Source organism: Cricetulus griseus, chromosome 9 (genome assembly GCF_003668045.3).
Source record: "Cricetulus griseus strain 17A/GY chromosome 9, alternate assembly CriGri-PICRH-1.0, whole genome shotgun sequence".
NCBI classification, from domain to species: Eukaryota; Metazoa; Chordata; class Mammalia; order Rodentia; family Cricetidae; genus Cricetulus; species Cricetulus griseus.
Window position 1 is genome coordinate 10,651,539 of NC_048602.1, and position 25,609 is coordinate 10,677,147.

Genomic DNA, 25,609 nt, shown 5'->3' on the forward strand with positions numbered 1-25,609 from the left:
TAGGGATGGACGTGAGTGAGACTGCTCAGTGGGCAAAAGCATTCACCTCACAACCCCGATGACCCGAGTTCCAGCCCCAGATCCCAATGTGGAAAGAGGCAAGTGACTGTTTAAATCTGTCCTTATGCCTCTACATGCATGCCATGTATGACCTTGCCCAAGTGTTACACACACATATATACCATATTAGTAAATAAAGAAAATATGCTCCCTTAAAAAAAAAAAAGACAGAGTCTCATTATGTAACCCTGGCTGACCTGGAACTCACTATATAGACCACCAGGGTAGCCTTGAACTCACAGAGAGCTATCTGCTTTTTGTTTTTTTTAAACAGTCAGTTGGGCAGATGGGATAGATGGCTCTGTGGGTAGAGGCAATTGCATGCAGAGCTGACAGCCCGAAATGCATCTCCGTATCCTACAAGGTAGCAGGAGAGAACCAACTCCTGAGAGTTGTCCTCTGACCTCTACACACATGCTGTGGTAAACTCATGTGTACACGTGTGTACATGCACGCCGCAAGCGCTCTCGCTCTCGTGCACACACACACACACACACACACACACACACAGGTGCACACAAAATAAGTAAAAGAAAGGAATATATGAAATTATAGTCATAATTATTTGTGGTTCTGATACTCCCTACAAACCAAGAGCATTTAATGAATTTCTTTCTGGGGAGGGGGGAGGGTGAGACAGGGTCTCTCTGTATAGCCCCAGCTATCTTGGAACTTGATGTATTACCCAGGATGACCTTTGTTTGCCCAGGCTAGATAAAAACTCATTATGTTGCCAAGGCTGGCCTTGAACTTGCTCCATAGCTAAAGATGACTTTTTCTAAAATTATTTTATGTGTACATGTGTGTCTGTGTTTGCATAACACATATGTGCCTGGTGTCTACAGAGGCCAGAAGAAAGTAGAACTCCCTGGAACTGGACTTATAGACAGTTGTGAGGCACCATGCGGGTGCTGGGAATTGAACTTAGGACCTCTGCAAGAGCAGCCAGTGCTCTTAACCACTGAGCCATCTCTCCAGACCCCATGGATGTCTTTGAACTCCAGAACCTCTTGTTTCTATCTCCCAAATGCTTGGACCATAGGCAAGTACTACCATATCTGCCTGTTTTTTGTTTTTTGTTTTTTTTTTTATAGTAAGAGCAGACCTTGCTGGGAGTTCTGGGTAATACATTGTATAGGGGACAGTAAGCCACGCCTGTTAGAGGCTGGCTACAGGTCAGCGTGGTCAAGGTGAGGTCAGGACTCGGCATGGGCTCTTAAGGAACCAAGAGCACATGGAAGCCCCTCTCCTTCCCCTTCTGCCTGACCTCCCTGCTCTGGCTTGCGTTTGGCTGGTATTTATCTCAATAAAGATATCCTGACCTTACGGATTACAGATTGTCTCCTGGATCACACAATAACATTGCACAATGATCCAGTCCCCACCCCACCCTCCTAACCCCCGCCCAAAGGGTTGTCATAGGAAGGCAAGCATGTGATATATATGACACACAAAAAACCTGTTGATTCCAAAATTCAATATGAAGCATCGGGGTTGGGAAAAAGACAGATCACAGCACAGGGGTGGGGGGTGGGGGACTGGGCTGGTGCCATCCTCACTGGGACTGGGACCAGTGGCTAACACAGCTCAATAGGCCTATGGTCCAGTACCACAGGATATATAGAAGCTTGAGGCTGGGCATGTGGCTTAGCTGGTAGGTACCCGCCTAGAGAGAATGAACCTGGGTTCGGTTCCCAGCACAGATTTGAGGTGGTGGTAGTGGTGTATGACCATAATCCCAACACCCGAGGGTAGAGGCAGAAGGCCATCCTCAGCTACCCAGTGAGTTTCTGGCTGTTCGGGACCACATGAGACGTTGTCTCAGAAAACCAAAATACCTAAATTTCAATAAAGATCTTAGTAAAGACAGAGTGGTCACCATTGTAACCGGATCTAGGAACCTAAGTCGTTTTTCTAAACCTGATCATTATTATAAAAGGTTATTTAGTATATGATGTTAGGATTGAGGTAAGACTAAATGACAATTGCTCATAAAGTAATATGTTAAAAGAATGACAGTTATGGGCTGGAGAGATGGCTCAGAGGTTAAGAGCACTGACTGCTCTTCCAGAGGACCTGAGTTCAATTCCCAGCAACAACATGGTGGCTCACAACCATCCGTTATGAGATCTGGTGCCCTCTTCTGGTGTGCAGGCATGCAGATAATTGTATATGTAATAAACAAATAAATAAATAAACAAATAAAATCTTAAAAAAAAAAAAGGAATGACAGTTACAATGGCGGGGATGAGGGAAAAGATGAGGAGAGCAGGAGCTGCCCATTGGCATAGAAGAAAGGAGAAAAAGGCACACGGGGAGATGGCTCAGCCTGGAAGGGGCTTATCTCATAACTGACAATCTGAGTTAGAGCCCCAGAAGCTCCCCCTCCTCCCCACACACACAAAAAGCCGGTGGGGGGGCTGGGCAGTGGTGGCTGGAACCTTTAATTCCAGCACTCAGAGGCAGAGACAGGTGGATCTCTGTGAGTTCGAGGCCAGCCTGGTCTGAAGAGCAAGTTCCTGGACAAGCTCCAAAGCTACAGAGAAATCATGTCTCGAAAAAAACTAAAAAGCCAGTGGGGATGGAAAGATAGCTAAGCAGTTAAGAGCACTGGCTGCTTTTGGAGAGGACCAGGGTTCGATCCCAAGCACCCACATGGTGGCTTACAGCCATCTGTAACTCCAGTTCCGGGAAATCAGACACCTTCTTCTGGACTCCAGGGGCCCTGTGCATACACGATGTACAGACAAAATGCAGGCAAAATGTTCACACACACAAAAATCATAAAATAATTAAAAAAAAAAAAACAAAAAACAAAAACTAGAGGCACTGCTAATCCCCATGGTGGGGAGGTAGAGACAGGGAGACTTCAGGACGGGCCAGCCACCCAGCCTTGGCAAGTTCCGGGGCTTATAAACAACCCTTATAAAACAGGCTTGATGGCTCCTGACAAATGACAGTACCCAAGACTGACCTCTGGCCTCCACATGTATAAACATGTGGACTCCGAGCGCTCGCGCGGGCACATACACAGAGAAGCAATTAAGGTTTGGCCCGCTTAAGCACACAGTACAGGCTCGATGTTCTCAGCACCCCTCCTTATCCACTTTCAGGGTAGACACAGCGTTATGTAGGGGAGGGACACTTCCCCCAGAGTCACATGGAATCTACCAAAAGCACCAGAGCTGGCCTCTGCCCCTCTCTATGGCCAGCGTGGTGAGACAGCTTAGTTCCTGAACACCACCCACCCCACCCCACCTGACCCCACACCCCGGGCACACCCAGCCTCTGCAACTCCCTCGTGCACCCAACAGTGTGGGAGACCACTGGCTAGCCACTTACCCCAGGACCTTCATAGAAGGCACTTTGGGCCTCCACGGGGGCATCCAGGAGGTCATCGCTATCCAGCTGCAATGAGACGACCCCCCCCACCCCAGCCCAAGGTCAAAGGTGAACAGGGCAGGACCAGACTCTAGAGCAGAAATCAATTTGGGTTTGAGTCAAAAGAAGGAGAGGGGTGTGCAGGGGCTAGACACACACTCGCCACTCTTTGAGGCACGTACCCCAGCCTGGCCTCTAAGACTCCACCCCTCTGGCATGCCAGCCTTGATCTTGGGACTTTGGCCTCTTGGTTTGCACCCAACCTGTGCCCCTGAGTGGAATTCACAGTCCTCTTGGTAACACATCTTTCTGGGGCCTTGGCAATGCCACCTGCTCGTGGCACCTGCCCCACGCTTTTCACTAATACCCCTCCCTTCTCCGACCTAGTTATGTACCCGCCTTCTGGGGGACAGGACCTGCTGAGTCCTGGGGCATACTGGCAGCTGAACTGAGCCTAACAGAGGTAAGAGAGATCCACCTGCCCTCCTCCTGAGTGCTAGGGTAGCTCCTTATCCTATTGCACCCCTGAGGGCTCAGCACGATGTCTCTCCTTTGAGAGGCAGTGCTTGCTTCTCCCATCAGAGTGTACACTGCACGGATAGTGTCCTTTCTCCTTCCTTCTCACACAGTTCAATCGACCCCAAACCTGCTGGCAGTTACAACTAGCCTGAACCTTCTGATCTCTTGTCTCTACCTCCCCAGTGCTGGGATTACGGGTGTTCCCCACCATGTCTCATCCCATGTGGTGCTGGGAACTGAACTCAGAGCTCCTTACAAGCTAGGCAGGGACCCTACCAACCGAGTCACCCTCAGCTCTTAGCAGCTCCTATCTGTGTGACTTAGGAGACTAGGTCATAAAAGGTATTGTGGCTTCCTCCTGGCTCTCTATCGTGGGTAGCTTATGACAAGGGAAGCCAGCTGCCACAGCCCGAGGACATTTGAACAGGATGAGAGAGACACCGGAGGAAAGGAAGATAGGGCCCCTGGCAGTGGCCACAGGAGAGAGTCAGGATAGGTGTATCTGCAGCACCCAGACAAGCCCTATATGCCTGCAGCTCCTGTTCCATACAGACTGCTGTGACCTCAGGGGGAGTCCCTGAGCCAGGGCCACCTAGCAGGTTCCTGACCCAGATTTCCAACATGGCAAAGTGCCAAAGCTTAACCAATATGTACTAAGTTGCCGTGTGGGGACAATCTCTCATACCACTGTAGAAAACAAATACAGTTCCCCACAGGTCCCCAGACTGTCATATTTTCCCAGACAGCGCCAGCCTCTGGGACACAAATCAAATCCGAGTCTCCAGGAACCGCTGTCAGGTTCTGACTAAATACATCAGGGGTGGAGCCTGACTTTAATCCCAACACCGGGGAGGCAGAGGCAAGTGGATCTCTGTGAGTTCAAGGCCAGCCTGATCTATATTATTAATAAGTTCTAGGTAGCCAGGACTACATAGAGAGACCCTGCCTCAAAATAAACAAACAAATAAAATGAAAATAAAAATTACCCAACCAAGTCTAATCCATTCAGCGCCATCCCATAGTAGTTCTGCCTCAGTCTGAGCCTGTTCCTCGAATTCACCATCTCTCTTGATTTTACTACTGCTAGAGTACTGTGGTCACCTTTAATGTCATTTCCTTAGCTGACTATACCAGCTACAGGAAGCCTTTGCTTTCTTTCATTTAAAAACTTTTTTTTTTTTCATGCCTACGGCTGTTTTGCCTCAAGGGTGTCCGTACATGACATGAACACCTGGTGCCTTCAGAAGCCCAGGGTGTTTTGGGTCCCCTGGAACTGGAGTTACAGAAAGTTGTGAGCTGACCTATGGGTGCTTGGAATTGAACTTGGGTCTTCTGGAAGAGCACCTAGCATTCTTTGTCTCTTTGATCGAGACAGGGTTTCTCTGTGTAGTCCTGGCTGTCCAGAGTTCTTCTGCTGAGCCATCCCTCCAATCCCTCGGGCTTTGTTTTTCTTTAATGTCTTTAATATTGTGTGTGTGTGTGTGTGTGTGTTTGCATACACACGGGTGGATGTCTCTTCACCACTCTGCCCTGTTCCCCTCAGACAGACCCTCTCACTGAATTTGGAGCTAAGCTAGCTATCAGCAAGCCCCAGCGATCCTTCTGTCTCTACCCTCTCCCCAAAGAAATGGAGTAACAGGTGCACATGGCCACGCCTGGCAACTTACATGGGTACTGGGGATTTGAACTCAGGTCTTCATGCTAACCTATGCTATCTTATCCTTACAGTATTCCCATCTCTCCAGCTCCTCTTATTATTTCTTTCTAGTCATTTTCTGCATAGCTTTTAAGAAAACCTTTACTAGTGAATAGTGAATGACTTCTATTTATTTTTATTTATTCACTTATTTATTTATTTAGAGACAGGGTTTCTCTGTGTACCCCTGGCTGTCCTGGAGCTCACTATGTAGACCAGGCTGATCTCGAACTCACAGAGATCTGCCCCTGCGTCTGCCTCCTGAATGCTGGGATTAAAGGCGTGAACCGAGACTGTTACTTTATTTTTTAATACAGCATGTTTTAATTAAATAAGCGTATCCAATACAGCATCGTCTCCACGTTAATGTTAAAGCATGTTGAGATAATTTGCATTTTTTTTCTCTTTTTTCTTTTTGTGACTGGCTTATTGGTTAACTGGGAAGACGACACAACATTAGCAAGAGGACAGGGGCTGGAGCTGTTTCAAGCACTGACAGAACCCCTCACGGGACTGTCTTAGGGGACCTGGCTTTCCCTCCCGATCCTCCAGCCCCCATGCCCAGGGGATGCCCCTCCCTGCCTCTGGCCCTTACCTTTTCGGATCCATGCAAGAAGTCATTGAGGGCCTGAGGGTCACTGCAAGAGAGAGGGAAACGAGACCTTAGGGAGCTAGGCTGAGGGGTGGAGGGAGGGGAGGGGTGTGGGAGACGGGCATGGGTGGGTGGGGGGAGCCCGTTACTCACCAAATCACGTCTAGTAAGCATCTCCCATCCTCATCATCCATCTCCACTAGATGGGGCAGGTGTGGGAAGAGGGTGAGGGAGACATGATTAGATTGAGCTAGATTGCCTAGCTGCCCCTTGCTGGGGGAGGGGGAGGGGCGGGTGCGCCTGGAGGGGAGGGCCAGAGCAACTGTTCCTGGAATGCACAGAGCTAGGTGGAGGAGTAGAAGAATCACCCCCCAGGCACCCTCCCAACCAGGCAGCCGGGTGTGGTGGTGCACTCGGGAGGCAGAGGCAGGCGGATCTCTGTGAGTTCGAGGCCAGCCTGGTCCACAGAGTGAGTTCCAGGACATCCAGGGCCACACAGAGAACCCCTGTCTCAAAAAATAAATAGATAAATAAAACAAAAACATAAATAAATAAATAAGTAAATAAATCTCTGGTCCTCATGCCCAGCCCCCCTCCCCCCCACGTGACAGGGCATCATCAATCAAGACTAAGGGGTCTCTGATGGTGCACAGGCCTTACACTAAGCGCTGCAGATAAGTTTAACTAAACAAACCACAGCACCCCCACTTCAGGGGCAAGGAGTTAGAGGCTCGTAAATGGCTTCCCTGTGAGTGTGCTACACACGTGCGAACCCCAGGGAACACGCCTGTTCCAACCTCCAGGGTGCAAATCTAATCTGCCACTCTACTCTCTAACCTTCAAGACTCGCAGAGTCGAGTCTAGTTCAGGGCCGAAACCCCCAACTCGCTGGGTGTTAAGTGGCACATGCCTTTGATCCCAGCACTCGGGAGGGTGTCTGAGTCCGCGACCAGCCAGGCCTGCGTGGATGAGACCCTGTCTCAAAACCCAAGTAACCTGAACTGCTCTCTCAGGATCTTCTCAGACCCTCATCACAGGACAGGCTCACACCAGACAGGCTGCAGCTTGAGTTCGCCAGCCTGGCCTCTGCACGCCTCCTTGGTCCTGTTTTCTGAACACAGTTTGTGGTCCGGAAGGTGTGGCGGGGGGGTCTGTCCTGAGCATCGCAGTGCTTGATAGAACAGGCAGGGTGTGGAGGCGACAGGAAGGCCGGCACACCGTGTCCTGGGTGAACCCTGGAGATCTATGCAGTGTGCGTCTGAAGCAAAGGGTAGGTGACAGGGGTGAAATATGGAGGTGGAGACTGGGGCAGCAGAAAGGGAGTGTATGGGGGGGAATCATGAGGCTACGGGAGAGGTGGCAGTGAAGGGCTGGCCCCATAGCTGAATGATGAGGATGCGGACGGCTAAGGTTTGTCCTGAGCCATCTGGCGCTCACCGCTGGCTAGCACTGTCAGAGCCCAGGACAAAGTTTAGCGTGGTCAGCCTCTGGGGGGAGGAGGGAGAGGCTGCTTTGCCCGCTGTACCCCAAAAGGATCAGATGCGGTCTGCATGTTCACATTGGATTCCCACCACACAGCATTGCTGCCTTCTAACCAGCCACCCGTTTCTTCAGAGCATCCAACATCCCCTCTGCCCTTATAAGCATTCCTCCAAAAGGCCCTCCTCCCAGCTATCGTCCCACACTGCCCATCTTTTTGAGACAGGGTCTCTCATTGGCCTGGAGCACACCAATTAGGCTAGGCTGGCCAGCTAGCAAACCTCAGGTATCCCACGGTGTCCACCTCCCCAGTGCTGGGATTCCATGCCCTGCTCTTTATATGGGTTCTAGGAATCAAATTTAGGTCCTTGCAAGCACTTTCCCAACTGAGCTGTCTCTCCAGTCTGCATCTGACTTTCCAAGCGTCTATCTCCTCCCCTCTCCATCCTTCCAAACACCCATGCATCCTCTTATTACACATACACGGATCATCCAAGCGTCATCTGTCCCCACTGTCTTTCTAAATTCCCATGTACTCACCCTTAGACACATCCGGGAAACACACCCACACATGTTTCCCTCCTTCTAGTGCATTTTTCTACTGTCCCCATGTTGGTCTTTCCCTTCCAGTAACGTGAACTAGACACAATGAGAGGACCATAGCGCTCCCCCCCCCCCCAGCTGTGGGAACTTACAGCTCAGGACAAAGGAAACTGCTTTACTAACTAAAGTGCTTTCCTGGCCTTTCCTTTTTTTCGTTGTTATTGTGGTTGTTGCAGGGCCTCAGGGGTGCTCTGCAGGGGCTCTACCACTGAGCCACGCCCCCAGTCCCTCACTGGGGGATTCTAGGCAGGGGCTCTACCACTGAGCCACGCCCCCAGCCCCTCACTGGGGGATTCTAGGCAGGGGCTCTACCACTGAGCCACGCCCCCAGCCCCTCACTGGGGGATTCTAGGCAGGGGCTCTACCACTGAGCCACACCCCCAGCCCCTCACTGGGGAACTCTAGGCAGGGGCTCTACCACTGGGCCACGCCCACGCCCCTCACTGGGGGATTCTAGGCAGGGGCTCTACCACTGAGCCACGCCCCCAGCCCCTCACTGGGGGATTCTAGGCAGGGGCTCTACCACTAAGTTACATGCACATTGTCTCGCTACAGGATATAAAGGAAAAAGTGAAGCTTGAGGAAGATCCCTCCTACAGCTGTCCATGGGGATGCAGGCTGGAGAGGAGGGACTGAAGGAAGTCACTAAACCAAGTTCTGCAAGTCAGATGACAGTGGTCTCACAAGTCCCCAGAAGAACACCTGCTTCTCCCAGAGTGAACTGGCAGGGGGGGGGGTCTGCCCTGGTTACCTGTGCTATGAACGAATCATGAAGGGAAGGATGGGGTGGCCACTCCAGGTCTACGCAGGGCCCCGGGCTGGGGACTTTGACAGTGTCCTTTGTGGGGCCAGCTGTGGAAAGAAGAGAGAAGCGGTGAGTGAGGAACGCCATGAGCAGGCACAAGATGGGGACAGAGGTGGGCTGTGGGAGGAAGGGAAGGATCTGGATGTGTGAGAGAGACGACAGGAGAGAGGGAGGCTGGGAAAGACGGGGCAGGGGGGGGGCGGAGCCCGCAGCGAGCGGAGCACGCATTTACAGTCCCGACTCTGGCGAGGCTGAGGCAAGGTTGGAGAGTTGTAGGTAAGCCTGGGCTACCCAGCAAGATGCTGTCTCAAAAAATTTGCAAAGATGGAAACAAAACACTGCCACTAAACTGAATTACAACTGTTATTAACTTACTTCCCACAAAGACTAAAACATACAGCCCAGGCGGACCTGGGAACCACAGATACCCCCCACCCCAGCCTCAAGGACCGGGATTACAGCCCGGTTATTACGTTTTAAAAAGGGAGCAGAGGACCGGGCGTTGGTGGTGCACGCCTTTAATCCCAGCACCCGGGAGGCAGGGGCAGTTGGATGGATCCCTGTGAGTTTGAGGCCAGCTCAATTCCAGAACAGGCTCCAACGCTACACAGAGAAACCCGGCTTCGAAAAAACAAAACAAACAAACAAACAAAAATGGGGGAGGGGGAGCAGGGGAAAGAGACGGGAAAAGAGGGAAAACAGCTAGTTTAAAGTTACACAAAGCAAGCTTTTTTTTTCTAAGATTTTATTTATTTATTATGTATACAACATTCTGCTTCGGTGTCTATCTGCACACCAGAAGAGGGCACCAGATCTCATAACGGTTGGTTATGAGCCACCATGTGGTTGCTGGGAATTGAACTCAGGACCCCCGGAAGAGCAGTCGGAGCTCTTAACCTCTGAGCCATCTGTCCAGCCCCAAAGCAAGCTTATACACTATTAGAAAAACAAGGTCTACAGTGTGGATGCATATACACCACAGCATACAATATACCAAAACACTGACTGATACTTCAGTTTAATATAAGATTGCCAATTCTGGCTCTTTATTTGTTTGTACAGGTAACTGAACTCAGATAATTATGGTCGAAGTAGGTGATCCCGTTACCACTGAGCCATCATGCTCCTACCTTCCAGAGTCAACCTTCTTTTTGAGGAGGGAAGGATAGCTTCTCACTATGCAGCCCTAGTTGGGCTAGCACTCATAGAGACCTTGCCAAGGACGGAGATTAAAAAGGCGTGCATCACCCCATCTGGCCCTCCTGGCCAGTTCGTATTATTTGAAACAGGTGTATTGTATTAAAGCAGCCACAACACTCATTGAAACATGGCATACATGTCCTGGATGTCGGATGTCCTGGAGTCCCTCACTGAGGCCACCAATGGAGCTCACCTCACACATCTTACTCTCTTCACAAGTCACCCTTTAGCCTCCTTGGCTTACAAATGACAGACTGCACTAGGATCCAGGGGACACTTCAAACCAGGAAATCATCAGAAAATAAAAAAAGCCCAGCCAAACACACGAACACAGTGGTCCATACCTGCGATCCCATCTCCTGGAATGCAGAGGCAGGAGGATGGTGAGTTTGAGGCCAGCCCGAGCAACATAGCAAGACTCTGTCTCAAGAAACAAAAGCATAGTAGAGATGGCTGAGTGGGTAAAGGTGCTTTTGCTGCCAAGACTGATGACTTGAGTTCAATCCCAGGGAACCAACATGGCAGAGGGAGAGAACCAATGCCCGTAAGTTGTCCCGTGACTTCAGCCTTCTTTCTCTCTGTGACTTCGGAGACTGGAGCCACTATGGCAACAATGCTGAGGCAACATCTCTGGCTGAGTTCCCTTTGAGTCTATGCCCACCTGCTTAAGAAACCAAGTGTGGAAGATTCACACAGAACCTGTCAAGCACCTGTCAAAGGCCTACGATGCTGCTGTCCCTGCCTTCTGGCTTGGCCCCAGCTCTTCAAACAACTGTCCCCAAAGGGGACCCCAGGAGGAATTGAGGAGGAAATCCTGAGTACTGTGTGGAAATGGTTTCTTGTTTTGTTGTCTTTACACTTATTTGATTGGTGAGTGTGTGTGTGTGTGTGTGTGTGTGTGTGTGTGTGTGTGTGTGTGTGTGTGTTCACAGTATGTGTGGAGGTAACAGGACAACTTGCAGGACCCAGTTCTCTCTACCATGTTGTTTCCTGTTCTCAAACCCAGATCACCAGTCTCGGTGGTCACCTGCTGAGCCGTTTTGCCACCCTTGCTTTCTATATATTTTGTTTTGCTTTGTTGTTTTTCAAGACAGGGTTTCTCTCTGTGGCCCTGGAACTCACTCTGTAGACCAGGCTGGCCTCAAACTTAGAAATCTGCACCTGCCTCTGCCTCCCGAGTACTGGGATTAAAGCTGTACACCGCCATGGGCTGGCTTTTTGTTGCTGTTATTGTGCTGAGACGTGATCTCATTTTGTTATCCCCACTATCGTGCGTGAGCTTACCAGCCACAATATAGATCATGGGGGCCCGCCACCTCACTCCTTCTGAGTGCTGGCACTAAAGGCGTGCACCTCCACACCTGGGCTGGCTCTGCTTTTGGAGGAGTGATATCACTGTGTGAAGTATAGAGGCCTCAAACTACTGGCAGTCCTCTTCCTCCGCCTCCCGAGTGCTGTGAGCACAAGAACGTACCACAGTGCGTGGCCTTGCTATGCTCCCAGGGCTGGTCTCCCTTTCTCAGGTTCCAGTGATGAGCGTGACTCCAAGAGCAGCCACATGGCACAATGAATGTTGAATACTCATCTTGGGTTTCCTCTGTAGTTGTCACACTTTTGGCTTGGCTTGGCTTGGCTTTGATTATTTTTGTTTGTCTTATTTCGAAACAAAGTCTCACTATGTAGCTCTGGCTATCCTGAAACTCAAAAGAGATCCACCTGCCTCTGCCTCCCGAGTGCTGGAATTAAAGGTATGCCCTGCCTGCCATACCTGGCTGTCCAATAGTCATGTTTAAAAAAGGAAGGAAGGAAGGAAGGAAGGAAGGAAGGAAGGAAGGAAGGAAGGAAGGAAGGAAGGAAGGAAGGAAGGAAGGAAGGAAGGAAGGCTGGGAAGATGGCTCAGTCAGGAAAAGTGGGGCTCTGCATACCCAAGGCCCTGAATCTGGTCACTAGCATCTACCCCACATAAAAATCTGCATGTGGGGGACTGGAGAGATGGCTCAGTGGTTAAGAGCACTGACTGCTCTTCCAGAGGACCTGGATTCAATTCCCACTACTCACATGGCAGCTCACAACTATCTATAACTTCTGTTCCAGGGGCTCCAATACCCTCATAAAGACATTCATGCAGGCTGGGGTGTGGCTCAGTGGTAGAGCCCCTGCCTAGAATACCCCAGGGAGGGGCTGGGGGCGTGGCTCAAGGGTAGAGCCCCTGCCTAGAATGCACAAGGATCCTGAGTTTGGTCTCCAGAGAAAGTATACAAACAGCGAATGGCACACAAAAGGATGCCCAGCATGACTCATCGTCAGGGGAACCGCACTCCAAGCCCCAAGGAGACAAGGTCCCACACCCCTCAGAGAGGCTACTGTGAAGAAGAAACTGGGAAGTAGCTAGTGTTGGCAGGGCTGTGGGAAACCGGAGCCCTTGCTCACTGCTGGCAGGAGTGCAACCCCGTTGGCTGCTGTGGAGCTGGGTTTGGCAGTTCCTCAGAACACTAAAAATAGCACTTGCACCAAGCACTCTAACCCCACTTCTGGGCATGTGTGCAAAAAGAATCGAACGTCTTACAAGAGGGATTTGCACACCAGAGGCCACCATAGCGTTTCCCACAACAGCTCAGAGGGAGACGTCTGAGTGGTCGTGGATGGATGAATAAATTGTCACGTGTGTTTGTACAACCGGACATCTAAGAGCTCTAACGTGATCACACAGATCAGCGTTTCTTAACCTGTGGGTCACGGACCCTTTTTCAGACCCTTATCTCCAAAAATATTTACATCACGATTCCTAACAGTAGCAAAATTACAGCCAGGAAGTAGTAACGAAAATAATTTTATGATTGGGGGGGTCACCACCACACAAGGAGCTGTATTAAAAGAACCACTGCCACGGATGGACCTTGAGTTTGGAAAGGTAAGAGGTGCAGGAGCTGGGCATGGTGACTCAGGCCTGGAACCCCCAGCACATGGGAGGCAAGGGGATCAGAATCTCAAGCTTACCCTCAGACACACTGAGGCCATCTTAGACTGCACAAGGGCCTGCTTCAGAAAAAAACACCACCAGGGACCAGCAAGTGGGCTCAGCAAGTAAAATCACCCATCGCAAAGCATGACCTCCTATCTTATCCCTCCACAACGGTACACGTACAAAAATAAATCACAATGAGGCTGGAGAGATGGCTCAGGGGTTAAGAGCACGCCCTGCTCTTCCAAAAGACCAAGATTCAATTCCCAGCACCCACTTGACACCAGCACCCAGCTGACAACCGGCTGCAAGTAATTCCAGGCCCTCTCCCGGCTTCCATGAGCCCTACACACAGGCGAAACACTCACAAGCATAAAATGTAAAACCAAAATGAATTTTAAAAAATGCAATAATCCCTCCGGGGGGTCGGGAAAGCAAAGCAAAACCCACATTTGTAGGGATACAATTGCATGAGCGCCTGTGACGGTGGCCACGCCCCCTTGGGCGTGGTTACAGGTGCGGGGGCGTGACTGGATAAAGGGAGAGGATCTGAAATCGCGGAGAGCATCAGGGAGGCAGGGTATGCAACCTTGGAGCTGGATCGCCGTGTGACAGTCAAGTCACTTGTTTCCTGTGTGAGTTCTTTCCCCCAATAAAACGCCATCAATTATTCTACCTGGTCTGGTTAACTCACTACTATCCGCCTATACACATCGGCATCAACTAGCCCACGTCTGATGATCTGATTCCCTTTCACTGGGTCCCTGCCACAAGTGGGCCTTTCAAGGGCAGGGGTTGTCACCTGCTTCCTGCCTGAGACCCCTGAACCCGAGGCTGTGGTGGCAGAGGGAGGCTCAATGACTGTAGAGAATGGATACATGAATGAACACTGGGAGTTAAGCAAGCCCATTGTTCAGGGGCAGCCTAATGAAAAGGACAGACACTTCCTTTATGTAGGGAGAGGTAAAGATGCCTGAGAGGTCCCTGGCTGTGGTGGGGAGGGGGACATGGCTAGGGGTTCTCACCCAGATTAGTCCATATGCTCAAAACCTCTTGAAAAAGTAACCCTATGACAATGTTTGCAGAGCCACCGGCCTCAAACGGCAGCCCACGCTGGCAAGCTCTGGTGAGGAAGTCTGGCCGCTAGACGGGAGCCATACCTGCATGCATAGCATGCGAGTTGAGCAACCCAGACGGACCCTACAGTACCAAGGCTCTGCCTCGGTTTCAGGACACAGAGTGGACACACGACAAGGCCGCAGCCAACCCACGATGAGCTGAACACAACACACAAGCAGCTGAATCTTCGTCACCGTAATTGCAGAGACCTGGGGCTCACTTGTCACTGCGGCTCTCTTCTTGTCACAGGTCTCACTCGTTACTGTACCTCTCTCAACCAAAGCTGACAGATACGCCACTGAGCTCACATGGCCCAAGCACGTCCCTGTCATCGAGTGACCGTGACGGAGGAACAACACTGAGTCATGCTTTCCAGTAAAAAAAAAAGTGACACGCAGGGAGTGAAGACACTGAGCTCCTAACCACGTTGTGGGAGCTCCCAACTTGAACGCAGACCCCATGACTCTGAAGCCCCGATTCTTCCCCCACCAGGCCTGCCAACTGCGAGCAGTCCGTGAGAAGAGCAGTAACAGGGTGTCCTTCCAAAAAGCCCTGAGGATCCCTCCTCCACTCCAAATGTAACCAGAGTTTTGCGTTGTCACTGGGAGCTGCAGGGGAGCCAGCCTGCTAGCGGGATCTGGAATTCAAAGGCTCCAGTAAACTCAAGAGACCGCTACTGCTCACTTCCCAGAATGATGTTAGCAACCCTTACATTCCCTGCAAGGCAGGCAAAGGAGCCCACAGAATGGCGGCGTCCCGGGCTGCTGGAAGTCTTGGCTGAGCCCACCTGCTGCTTCCCTTCACCAGCAACCCCTGTTCCTCACTTCCTGTTTCCTCTGCTTTCTCACTCACACAAGCCTGGCTGCTGTTCTGCGGATGGTCCGCCAGCTCCGTTAAACAAAGACCTCTCTGAGCCGACGACATTCAAGCCACAGTCACACCTCTGAGGGTTGGGAAACCAGGGCAGCAGGCTTGGGCCAGCTGCCCAAACAATGGAACACACTGGGTGTGGCACACCTGTAATCCCAGCACTCTGGAGGCTGAGGCAGGAGAATGACAGGTTTGAGGAGGCCAGCCTGGGCTACATAAGTAGACCTTGCTCCAACTCTTCCCGCTCCAAAGAAAGTAAAAAGAGAAAGAAAGGAAAGTTCCCCCTCAGGGGACACACCCCCACCCCACCCCCAAACTGTAATAAAACCAATACAGAGCACACAGCAAAATGGAAAACTTAAGAGCACATTTGGTCACGTGTGTCTGAATGTGTACTCTGGGCCACATACTGAGGCATAAACAAGCTGGGGGCATCCTATCTCCTTCATGATCACCCTCAGCTTCCCCTGAAGCCATGGTAGCCATGGCACCACCCGGTAAACACTGAAGTGTACAGGCTTGGCTTTTATAAGACAGTGGAAGTCACAGAACAAGTTCTTCCAGTAAACAAAGGAACTTGCTTTTCTTTCTGGCTTGAAGAGGAGTTGACACGGACAGGAACTATGGCAGCTACTCTGTCACCATGGAGCAAAGGCCAGAAGATATGTAGTGAGGAGAGAGACTGGGTTGATTTAGGGCTGGCGAGGTGGCTCGGGCTGTGAAGGGGGATTGCCTGAAAACGTGATGACCCGAGTTTGAGCCGCACACACGCACTCTGGCATTCTCCCGCCCTCCTTACAAATAACACATTTTAAAATGGAATTAACAAAAAGAACACTGGGGTTTAATAATTCCTCAAGGGCTGCCGCCTCCAAACATCTACGTATTATTTATCTGTAGAGACAGGGCTTCATTTTGTAGCCCGTGATCCTCTGGCCTCACCCTCCCTCAAGTGTTAGGATTACCGGGGTGTGCCTCCAAACCCAGCTACCCTTTGCTAATTAAAGTCCTCATCTTTACCTGTGTGTGTGTGTGTGTCCCTTGTGTACAGCGGGACATGTTGTTGGCTGTACACAGTTTGGAAAGTAGTACTTGGACATGACAACAATCGCCAGCAAAAGATGTCTCGTTTCCTAATTCATACAAAAAAGGAGTCTATCAGGGCCTGCCTAGAATCCCCCAGTGAGGGGCTGGGGGCGTGGCTCAGTGGTAGAGCCCCTGCCTAGAATCCCCCAGTGAGGGGCTTGGGGGTGTGACTCAGTGGTAGAGCCCCTGCCTAGAATCCCCCAGTGAGGGGCTGGAGTGTGGCTCAGTGGTAGAGCCCCTGCCTAGAATCCCCCAGTGAGGGGCTGGGGGCGTGGCTCAGTGGTAGAGCCCCTGTCCAACATGCATAATGCCCCAAGTTTGAACCCCAGCTTATCCAGTAAACAAGAAAGCCCCAATCTAGAAAATTGCTTATCTCCTGCCCTAGCTCAGGCACGGGATGGGGTGTTGCTCTGGTTATGAAGGAGTGCATTTTTGCCACAGGAAGCGACATGGATGGACCTGACGTAAACTACACACAGAATGACCAGACATGACACTCTGTGCCAAGCCCATTTGTGAGGATCTCTAGAACTGGGGGGAAAACCAGAGGTATGCCAGTCTCAAGGGACAGGAGGGAAGATGGACCATTAGGCCCTCTGGGAGTCTTCTAAATGATGCAGATGCCCTGAATACAACCTTTGAGACGCTTACTTGGATAATATTGGCAACATCCACCAAGCTATGCCATAAAAGGCTGTGCATTTTATCGTTCAAACATGGCTAGCTTGTGCAGCCGGGAGTTGGGGCATAGGCCTGTAATCTAAACGAAGCTACTTAGGAGGCTGAGGCAGAAGAATAACATATTCAAGGCCAACTTCATCTAGGATGTGAGTTTGAAGCCAGCCTGAGCTACATAGCAAGACACTGTCTCCAAAAGAAAAACCTATAGCCAGGCGGTGGTGGTGCACGCCTTTAACCCCAGCACTAGGGAGGCAGAGACAGGCAGATCTCTGAGTTCGAGGCCAGCCTGGTCTAGAGTTCCCAGACAGGCTCCAAAGCTACCCAGAGAAATTCTGTCCCCCCCAAAAACCCCCAAAAAATAAAACAAGAGAGAGAGAGAGAAACCTATGTCCACACAAAAATGCGTTCACATTGTCTATAGCACCTGGTCCATCGGAGTCACAGATGCAAATAGCTCATGACCAATCAGCAGATAGCTCAGGCCCAAAGGAGGGGGCATGCAGTCATAAAAAGCAAACGGGTGAGCCAAGCATTGGTGGCGCACGCCTTTAATCCCAGCACTCGGGAGGCAGAGGCAGACGGATCTCTGTGAGTTCGAGGCCAGCCTAGAGCAAGTTCCAGAACAGCCTCCAAAGTCACAGAGAAACCCTGTCTCGAAAAAAACCAAACCAAACCAAACAAAAGAAGCAAACGGGACACGACACATGATGGCACAGGGACCAGAAAACAGGAAGTGGAACAGAAGCCAAACCCAAAGGCCAGCTGGTCATGGCACCAGGAAGCGTCCAGGTCAGCTGGGTCCAGACACAGAAGGAGGAAGGAACCCTACTGAGAGTGGGGTAGGGAGCTCACAGCCACAGGGTCTTCTGTAGTCAAAGTGACGCTGGTTGTGGTTACCCTGCTCTGTGAATGCATGAAGGCAACTTCATTACATTTATTTTGATGAAGAGGGTTCGTGTGTGCCACACGTGGCCGTCAGAGGACACTGTGCAGGAGCCAGCTCTCTCTACAGGGATGAAGCTCGGCAGATCAGGCTTCATGACAAGAGCCTTCTTCCTACCCCCTGGTGGACTCCAGCCAGCTGAGCTCTGTCTGACCTTCATCTGGGCACCCCACACCGCTACACCTACACTATAAATAAGTGTAATGCTAAACTCTTTTGTTGCCGTTTTTTAAGGCGTGAAGGGGTAACTGGGGAGGGGGGTTCAGCAGCTAACAGGGCTTGGTACACTTACAGAACACCCCAGTTCACTTCCCAGAATGGGAACATTCGGCGCTCGCAACTTCCTATAATTACAGCTCCAGGGGACACAACACACCCTTCTGGCCACCCTGGCACCCACGCTCATGTGCCCACTGCCACCACAGACACACATGTGTACATAGAATTAAAAGTAAAAATAAATCTCAAAAATCGGGGTAGAGGAGGCAGAAGAATACATATTTTCAATGGCTTTGTGTGTGTAGAGAGCTGCAGGAAGAAGGGCAGGTCATTGCACACACTGATTGACTACCGGGGAGCTGGGAAGCGACCAGGGACAAGGAAAGAGACACAAGCATCTTTTGATTTTTCAGTAAACACTAAAACCAGCTGGATCTGCTGGGGTGGATTTTTGAACATTGCACTGTTCAAAACGTATGGTCATGGGAGCATACTAGCCACTGCAAAGATATTAGCAATGCTAAACTGAAGATGGAGCCAGAGCTTCGGATATACTAGTGGGGGGAGCTCTATTCCTGAGCCACGCCCCCAGCCCCTCACTGGGGGATTCTAGGCAGGGGCTCCACCACTGAGCCACACCCCCAGCCCCTCACTGGGGGATTCTAGGCAGGGGCTCTACCCCTGAGCCACGCCCCCAGCCCCTCACTGGGGGATTCTAGGCAGGGGCTCTACCACTGGGCCACGCCCCCAGCCCCTCACTGGGGGATTCTAGGCAGGGGCTCCACCCCTGAGCCACACCCCCAGCTCCTTACTGGGAGATTCTAGACAAGGGCTTTACCGTAGCCATAGTCCTGGGCCCTATTCCTTTTCTGCCCTCATCTCCATCTATTCAAAGTCTCCAGTTCTCACTGATCTGCTAAGAAATCACACAGACCTCACAGTGGGCAGGTGTACGTACCTACCAGGCTCATGAGCCGGGCTCTGTGTTTCTTTTCATTGATAAGGCTTCCAGTTTTTCTTCATCCTCAAACCTCAGATGTAGAACAGATTCATCTTAGCACATAATAAACATATGAATTAACGTCCCCACAGAATGTGGGCAGCAGAAAGAGAAACATTGGTCATGGCAAAGAAAATGATGCCAGTATACCTGATGGTATTAGTCAGTTTTTTTTTGTTTTTTGTTTTTTTTCTATAATGAAATACCTGAGACGGGCTACTGTAGAGAAACAAAGTAGACTGATTTAGCTCAGAGCACCATTGGAGCTGTAGAACGTGGTTTCGGAGAGGGTCGGGCACACTATGCAAACTACCAATTGAACTACATCCCTGCCCTATCCCCTCCCAGAGTCAGGGGCTCAGGCAGCTCCTGCTGGTCTTGAACTCTGAGCTTCCAGCCTTCCCCGAGTGCAGAGATCACAGCCACTCGTCACCAAGTCCAGTGTCTGTTTCCTGGTGCAGCCACAACACAAGCTACAGGGAGAGGAGGGCTCGTGCCTGGGCTCTGATCGCATCTAATCACTTCTGAACAGCTGGATTAAGGCTCCAGCCTCCTAATTCCATTATCTTAAGACTCGGGGATGAAACTCCTCGTTGAGTTCCTGAGGGTCAGACCTCGCCTTGGCCCAGTGCTGGTTTTGAGTGCGGCCGTTTCGGCGATTTCTGTCATACTTGTCAACTTTAATTAAACCCTCAAAAAGGCATCAGAGGGGAAGAACTGGTTTAAAGAGACCAGTCTCTTTAAAGGGAAGGGGAAGCAATGTGGGCAGAAAGAAAGTGTTGCGTGCGGTCTCTCACACGCAGAGCCTCGATCCAAGGACTTATTTGTGAAATGAAGCAGGGAGATTGGGAGGGCAGGGTGGGAGCATGGAAGGGGTGGGATAAGAGAAGGGATAAGGACAGGTATTCGACGTCATTGTTGGACTTTTAGTTTTTGGTTTTTCGAGACAGGGTTTCCCTGTGGCTTGGAGCCTGTCCTGGAAGGCTCTTGAAGCTCTTGAAGACCAGGCTGGTCTCGAACTCACAGAGATCTGCCTGCCTCTGCCTCCCGAGTGCTGGGATTAAAGGCGTGCGCCACCACCGCCCCGCTTGTAACACTCTTTAGTTAAGTGAAAAAGTCATTATGGGGCCTCCAAAGCCACAGAGAAATCCTGTCTCGAATCCCCCCAAAAACAAAACAGAACAAAACAAAACAAAAAACACAACACTTGCCACAAAAGTCTGATCAGTCTGATCACCTGGGTTTGATCCCGTATTGGAGGGTGGAAGGCAACAGTGAACTTCGCACATGAACTCACATACATGGAAACACAAACACAGACATGCACGCATGCATGTGCCTGCACACACACACACACAACTGAAAATAGATTCTTTGCTTTGTAAATGCTAGAAATTGAACTCAGGGTCTTATGCATTCTAGGCACTCACCACTCTTGTGGGCTGAGTCACATCCCTAGGCTCTGGACCACATACCTTTGGTATGACGTAATGAACAGGCCATTGGCCTGTGTGTCTGCCTCTCCAAACCCATAGGTCATCCCATCTAGTGAGAAGAAAAACACCATTTATTCCCACAGGGCCCATTCTACCAACCCCCCAGGGATGCTCCTGAAAGTCATCATAGTCATCAAATATAGGTGCTGGATGAGTCGAGGACACGACCAGAAAGAAGGACAGAGAATCGGTGACTAAATAAATGTAAGCGGTATCCTAGAGGATATCCAGGAATAAGAAAAACACACAAGCCGGGCAGTAGTGGAAACTGCTTTTAATCCCAGCAAAGCAAGTTACAGGACAGCCAGGACTACACAGAGAAACCCTGTCTTGAATGGGGTGGTGGTGGGAGAAACAGAGCAGTGACAGGTGTGGCCCTGGCCTGTAACCCCAGAACTTGGGAGGCTGAGCAGGAGGATGGGGCGTTCAAGGCCAGCCTGGGTTACATAGGGAAAGCCTAGAGTCCCTCAGTGAGGGGCTGGGGGTGTGGCTCAGCGGTAGAGCCCCTGCCTAGAGTCCCCCCAGTGAGGGGCTGGGGGCATGGCTCAGCGGTAGAGCCCCTGCCTAGAATCCCCTAGTGAGGGGCTGGGGTGTGGCTCAGCGGTAGAGCCCCTGCCTAGAGTCCCCCAGTGAGGGGCTGGGGGGCGTGGCTCAGTGGTAGAGCCCCTGCCTAGAGTCCCCCAGTGAGGGGCTGGGGGCGTGGCTCAGTGGTGGGCAGTGAGTGCTCAGTGGTAGAGCCCCTGCCTAGAATCCCCCAGTGAGGGGCTGGGGGTGTGGCTCAGTGGTAGAGCCCCTGCCTAGAATCCCCCAGTGAGGGGCTGGGGGCGTGGCTCAGTGGTAGAGCCCCTGCCTAGAATCCCCCAGTGAGGGGCTGGGGGCGTGGCCCAGTGGTAGAGCCCCTTCCTAGAATCCCCTAGTGAGGGGCGGAGGGAGTGGCTCAGCGGTAGAGCCCCTGCCTAGAGTCCGCCCAGTGAGGGGCTGGGGGCGTGGCTCAGCGGTAGAGCCCCTTAGAGTCCACCGCTCAGTGGTGGAGCCCTGCCTAGAATCCACCAGTGAGGGGCTGGGGGCGTGGCTCAGTGGTGAGAGCCCCTGCCTAGAATCCCCCAGTGAGGGGCTGGGGCGTGGCTCAGCGGTACAGCCTGCCTAGAATCCCCAGTGAGGGGCTGGGGGCGTGGCTCAGTGGTAGAGCCCCTGCCTAGAATCCCCCAGTGAGGGGCTGGGGGCGTGGCCCAGTGGTAGAGCCCCTTCCTAGAATCCCCTAGTGAGGGGCGGAGGGAGTGGCTCAGCGGCAAAGTACTTGTTTGGCAACTTCAGGGCCCTGGGTTTCATCAAGCATAGAAAAAAGACAAAAGCAAGTGAGCTGCCCCTCAGTCTCTAGAACCAAACGAGAAATAACCCTGTTGCCAACAGACTCTGACTGGCTGCTTCCCTGTGCATTGATTTGTCCTCTGAGGGCTCAGGTGCCCCCTACCCCACAGCTCCCAGGACTGAAGCCACAGTCCTCCTGCAGCAGGACAGTCCTATGGTACACCTTCCTCTGCCATCTCATTCTCACGCCCGAGGCACAGGCGGCACCCAGGTTGGCTCAGGTCTGTCAGCCAGCACCCTTCCTCAACTCCTCACCTTCCTACTTAGCAACCAGTTCCCGCACAGTCTGCCTGGTCCCCTCTCTCCCATCCCCACCCCCACCAGCCATACTGGCTCGTTCAGTCTCCCAGGCTGTCCGCAGGACCTCTGCACGTGACTGTTCCTCCTTTAGTCCTTCCTCCCCTTTCCCAATTGTCACCAGGTCAGGATCTCAAATCCACTGCATCAACACTGGCAAGCCGCCTTCTTCTTGCCAGACAGCCCTCCCTCCTCTCAATCTGCTTTTTTTTTTTTTTTTCCCCAAAGAGCGGCTGACATGCCATAAACATGATTTATCTGAGTTCCTGTTTCCCCTGGGAGGAACTCCCAGACAGTATTCTTGTTTTGGGCATTTTGTGTAAACACTGACTGGATGATGGAAGGCTATGTAGGCTCAATGTGACCACAGATGGTACTGAATGTGAGAGGCACCTGACCCAAAATGACCAGGTCTGGGTCACGGGACATCTACGGGAGACTGGCAGCACCACACCCTGCCCGCCACTCAGACAGGAGGCCCAGGGGATCCCGCAGGGACTTGCCAACTATTGATGGAGAGAAAGTGACAGGTCACGGGGTGGATCTAGCCCAGTGGCTACTGGGGGATCAGAGACACAGTCTGTCTGGGAAGACCGTGATACCACGCTTCAGATCAGAGTCACCAAAGGTGACGGCGGGTCAGCAGAACCAGCCAGGGCCACCGGGCAGCGGAAGAACAATTGAGAGATCCAAGTAACAGGCAACCAGGTCGACACAAAGACAAGAGCGTGTCCGTAGGAGCCTGCTGCTCCTCGAGTGCCCCTTCTTCCTGGCCCTGGACGACAGCTCAGGAGACCGACATACAGTCATTTCCAACAGGGCTTCCCAAATGCCATCACTGCACCCAGAAGGCAGAGGCAGAAGGATCAGAAGTTCAAGGCCATCCATCACTACAGAGCAAGCTTCAAATCAGCCCAGAATACCCACAACTCTTAACCTCAAGAAAAGGGAGTCAATTGGTAAGTGTGCAAAAATACCCAGTAGGAGGGCAACACCATCAAGCAGGGACTCCATGCCTGCCTGTAATAGAATATCATTTTAAGTTGTGTGACTTTCATTTATGCTGCATTTGTTTAACTCTGTGTAGCTTTGGAACCTATCCTGGCACTCACTCTGCAGACCAGGCTGGCTTTGAACTCACGGAGATCCGCCTGCCTCTGCCTCCCGAGTACTGGGATTAAAGGCGTGCGCCACCATCGCCCGGCGAAGCTGTGATTCGTTGCCTGTCTAAAACACCTGATGGTCCTAATAAAGAGCTGAACGGCCAATAGGGAGGCAGGGCTGGCAGGCAGAGAGGATACATAGAAGGAGAAACAAGACAAGACGACAGAACCAGGAGAAGAGGAAGAGAAGCTGGTTAGAAACAAGCCACGCTAGGGCCAGGCACTCATAATTAAGAATAAGCCTCCGTGTGTGATTTACTTGGGAGCTGGGCGCCTACAAAAAGCCAAAAGGCTGAAGAGTCAAACTCATAAGAGCAAAAGAAATCACACAACATCTACCACTCACCCAAAAAGACATCATCTATCACATAGAGGGTAGGGAGGGCCCCCAAAGGCCCCGGAGGAGGGCATCTTGTCCACAGGCAGCAGAGAGCACAGGGGAAGATTGCCATGCTCATCTCTGCAGAAGATTCGAGAGAGAGCCAAACATGGACCAGGCAGGTAGACACTCCTGATGTTAACTCCACCTTTTGGATCTAAGGGGTAGATGTGGGCCCTAACGTACATTCCAGCATGTTCTGAACAGCACACGACCCAATGCCCTCCAACAGGAGAAGGCATGAATAATCAAAAGGCCGGCGAGTCGAGTTTCCATTCATGGCTGGTGGGAATGTAAGCTGGTCAGCCGCTGGGGAGTCATCCGGTAGTCAGTTGTTGAGTAAGGTAACCGTGAGCCAGCCTCTGAGCCAGATATCCCATGCCTACTTAGATCAACGGCATAAATGCTCATGTGGAAACACACTCATAGCAGCATTCATGGAAACTCAAAGGTAGAATCCACTCAAGCATCTATCAGCTGATGAGTGGGTCACGTGAAGTGTGGTCTATCATGACTACACAACATTATTCACCCATATATAGGAAGGAACGGCCGATTCACGTGACAGCGTGGCCAGAATGATCAGCTAGCTGGACTAAGTGTTTTTGTTTGTTTTTTCAAGACAGGGTTTCTCTGTGTGGCTTTGGAGGCTGTCCTGGAACTCACTCTTGTAGACCAGGCTGGTCTCGAAATCAGAGGTCCTCCTGCCTCTGCCTCCCCAGTGCTGGGATTAAAGGCATGTGCCACCACCGCCCGACTCAGGGCTAAGTGTTACAGGCCAGCTACTTAAGAGGCTGAGGAAGAACCCAGATTCAAGGCCTGTCTGTGATACAGTTAAGACCAGCCTGATTAACTTAGCAAGATGTTGTCTCAAAAAAAAAAAAAAAAAAAAAGATTTAAAAAAGAAAGTGAAAGGCTGTTGACACAGCTCAGTAGTATTGCACTCACTACAATCCCCCAGTGAGGGGCTGGGGGCGTGGCTCAGTGGCAGAGCCCCTGCCTAGAATCCCCCCAGTGAGGGGCTGGGGGTGTGACTCAGCGGTGGAGCCCCTGCCTAGAATCCCCCAGTGAGGGGCTGGGGGCGTGGCTCAGTGGTAGAGCCCCTGCCTGGAGTCTCCCCAGTGAGGGGCTAGGGGCGTGGCTCAGTGGTAGAGCCCCTGCCTGGAGTCTCCACAGTGAGGGGCTGGGGGCGTGTCTCAGTGGCAGAGCCCCTGCCTAGAATCCCCCAGTTAGGGGCTGGGGGCGTGGCTCTGTCTAGCATGCAGAAGGCCTCCCAGTTAATGAAAAACCCCAAATCATACTGTGTGTGCTCCTGTTCAACATATGACGTGTGCACTCCTTCCTGTTGAAAGGCCTGGGCTGATGTGGGGACTGCACGCTTGGTTGGGTGGGTTGTAGGTATGCAAAATGCATCTCAATTAAACACTGTCACAAAGAGCAACCATGCAGAGTTACTGTGTAACTGCCAGAGGAAACTGATTCTGTCTGAATTTACCTTGGCTAAAAATTTCTCTGTTACATTTATTTACTTATTTTGTGGCGTGGGGAATCGGGTATGGCGGTCAGAGAACAACTTGTAGGAGCCAGGTCTCTCTTTCCACCCTGTGGATCTTGTAAGAGTAGAACCCAGGCTGTGAGTCTTGGTGGCAGACACCTTTACCCACTGAGCCATCTCTGAATCTACTTTTCAC

General features: G+C 51.5%; 1 protein-coding gene across 1 annotated transcript in view; it reads right to left on the bottom strand.

Annotated features, from left to right (window-relative positions):
- The window catches only part of Bicra (BRD4 interacting chromatin remodeling complex associated protein), a 73,111-nt gene that overhangs the window by 16,885 nt on the left and 30,617 nt on the right, over positions 1–25,609 (bottom strand). Inside the window, 4 exon segments of the mRNA XM_035449386.1 lie at positions 3,403–3,468; positions 6,252–6,294; positions 6,402–6,447; positions 9,082–9,182. Of these exon segments, the coding sequence (XP_035305277.1) occupies positions 3,403–3,468; positions 6,252–6,294; positions 6,402–6,442 (150 nt within the window). The 5' untranslated portion in view covers positions 6,443–6,447; positions 9,082–9,182.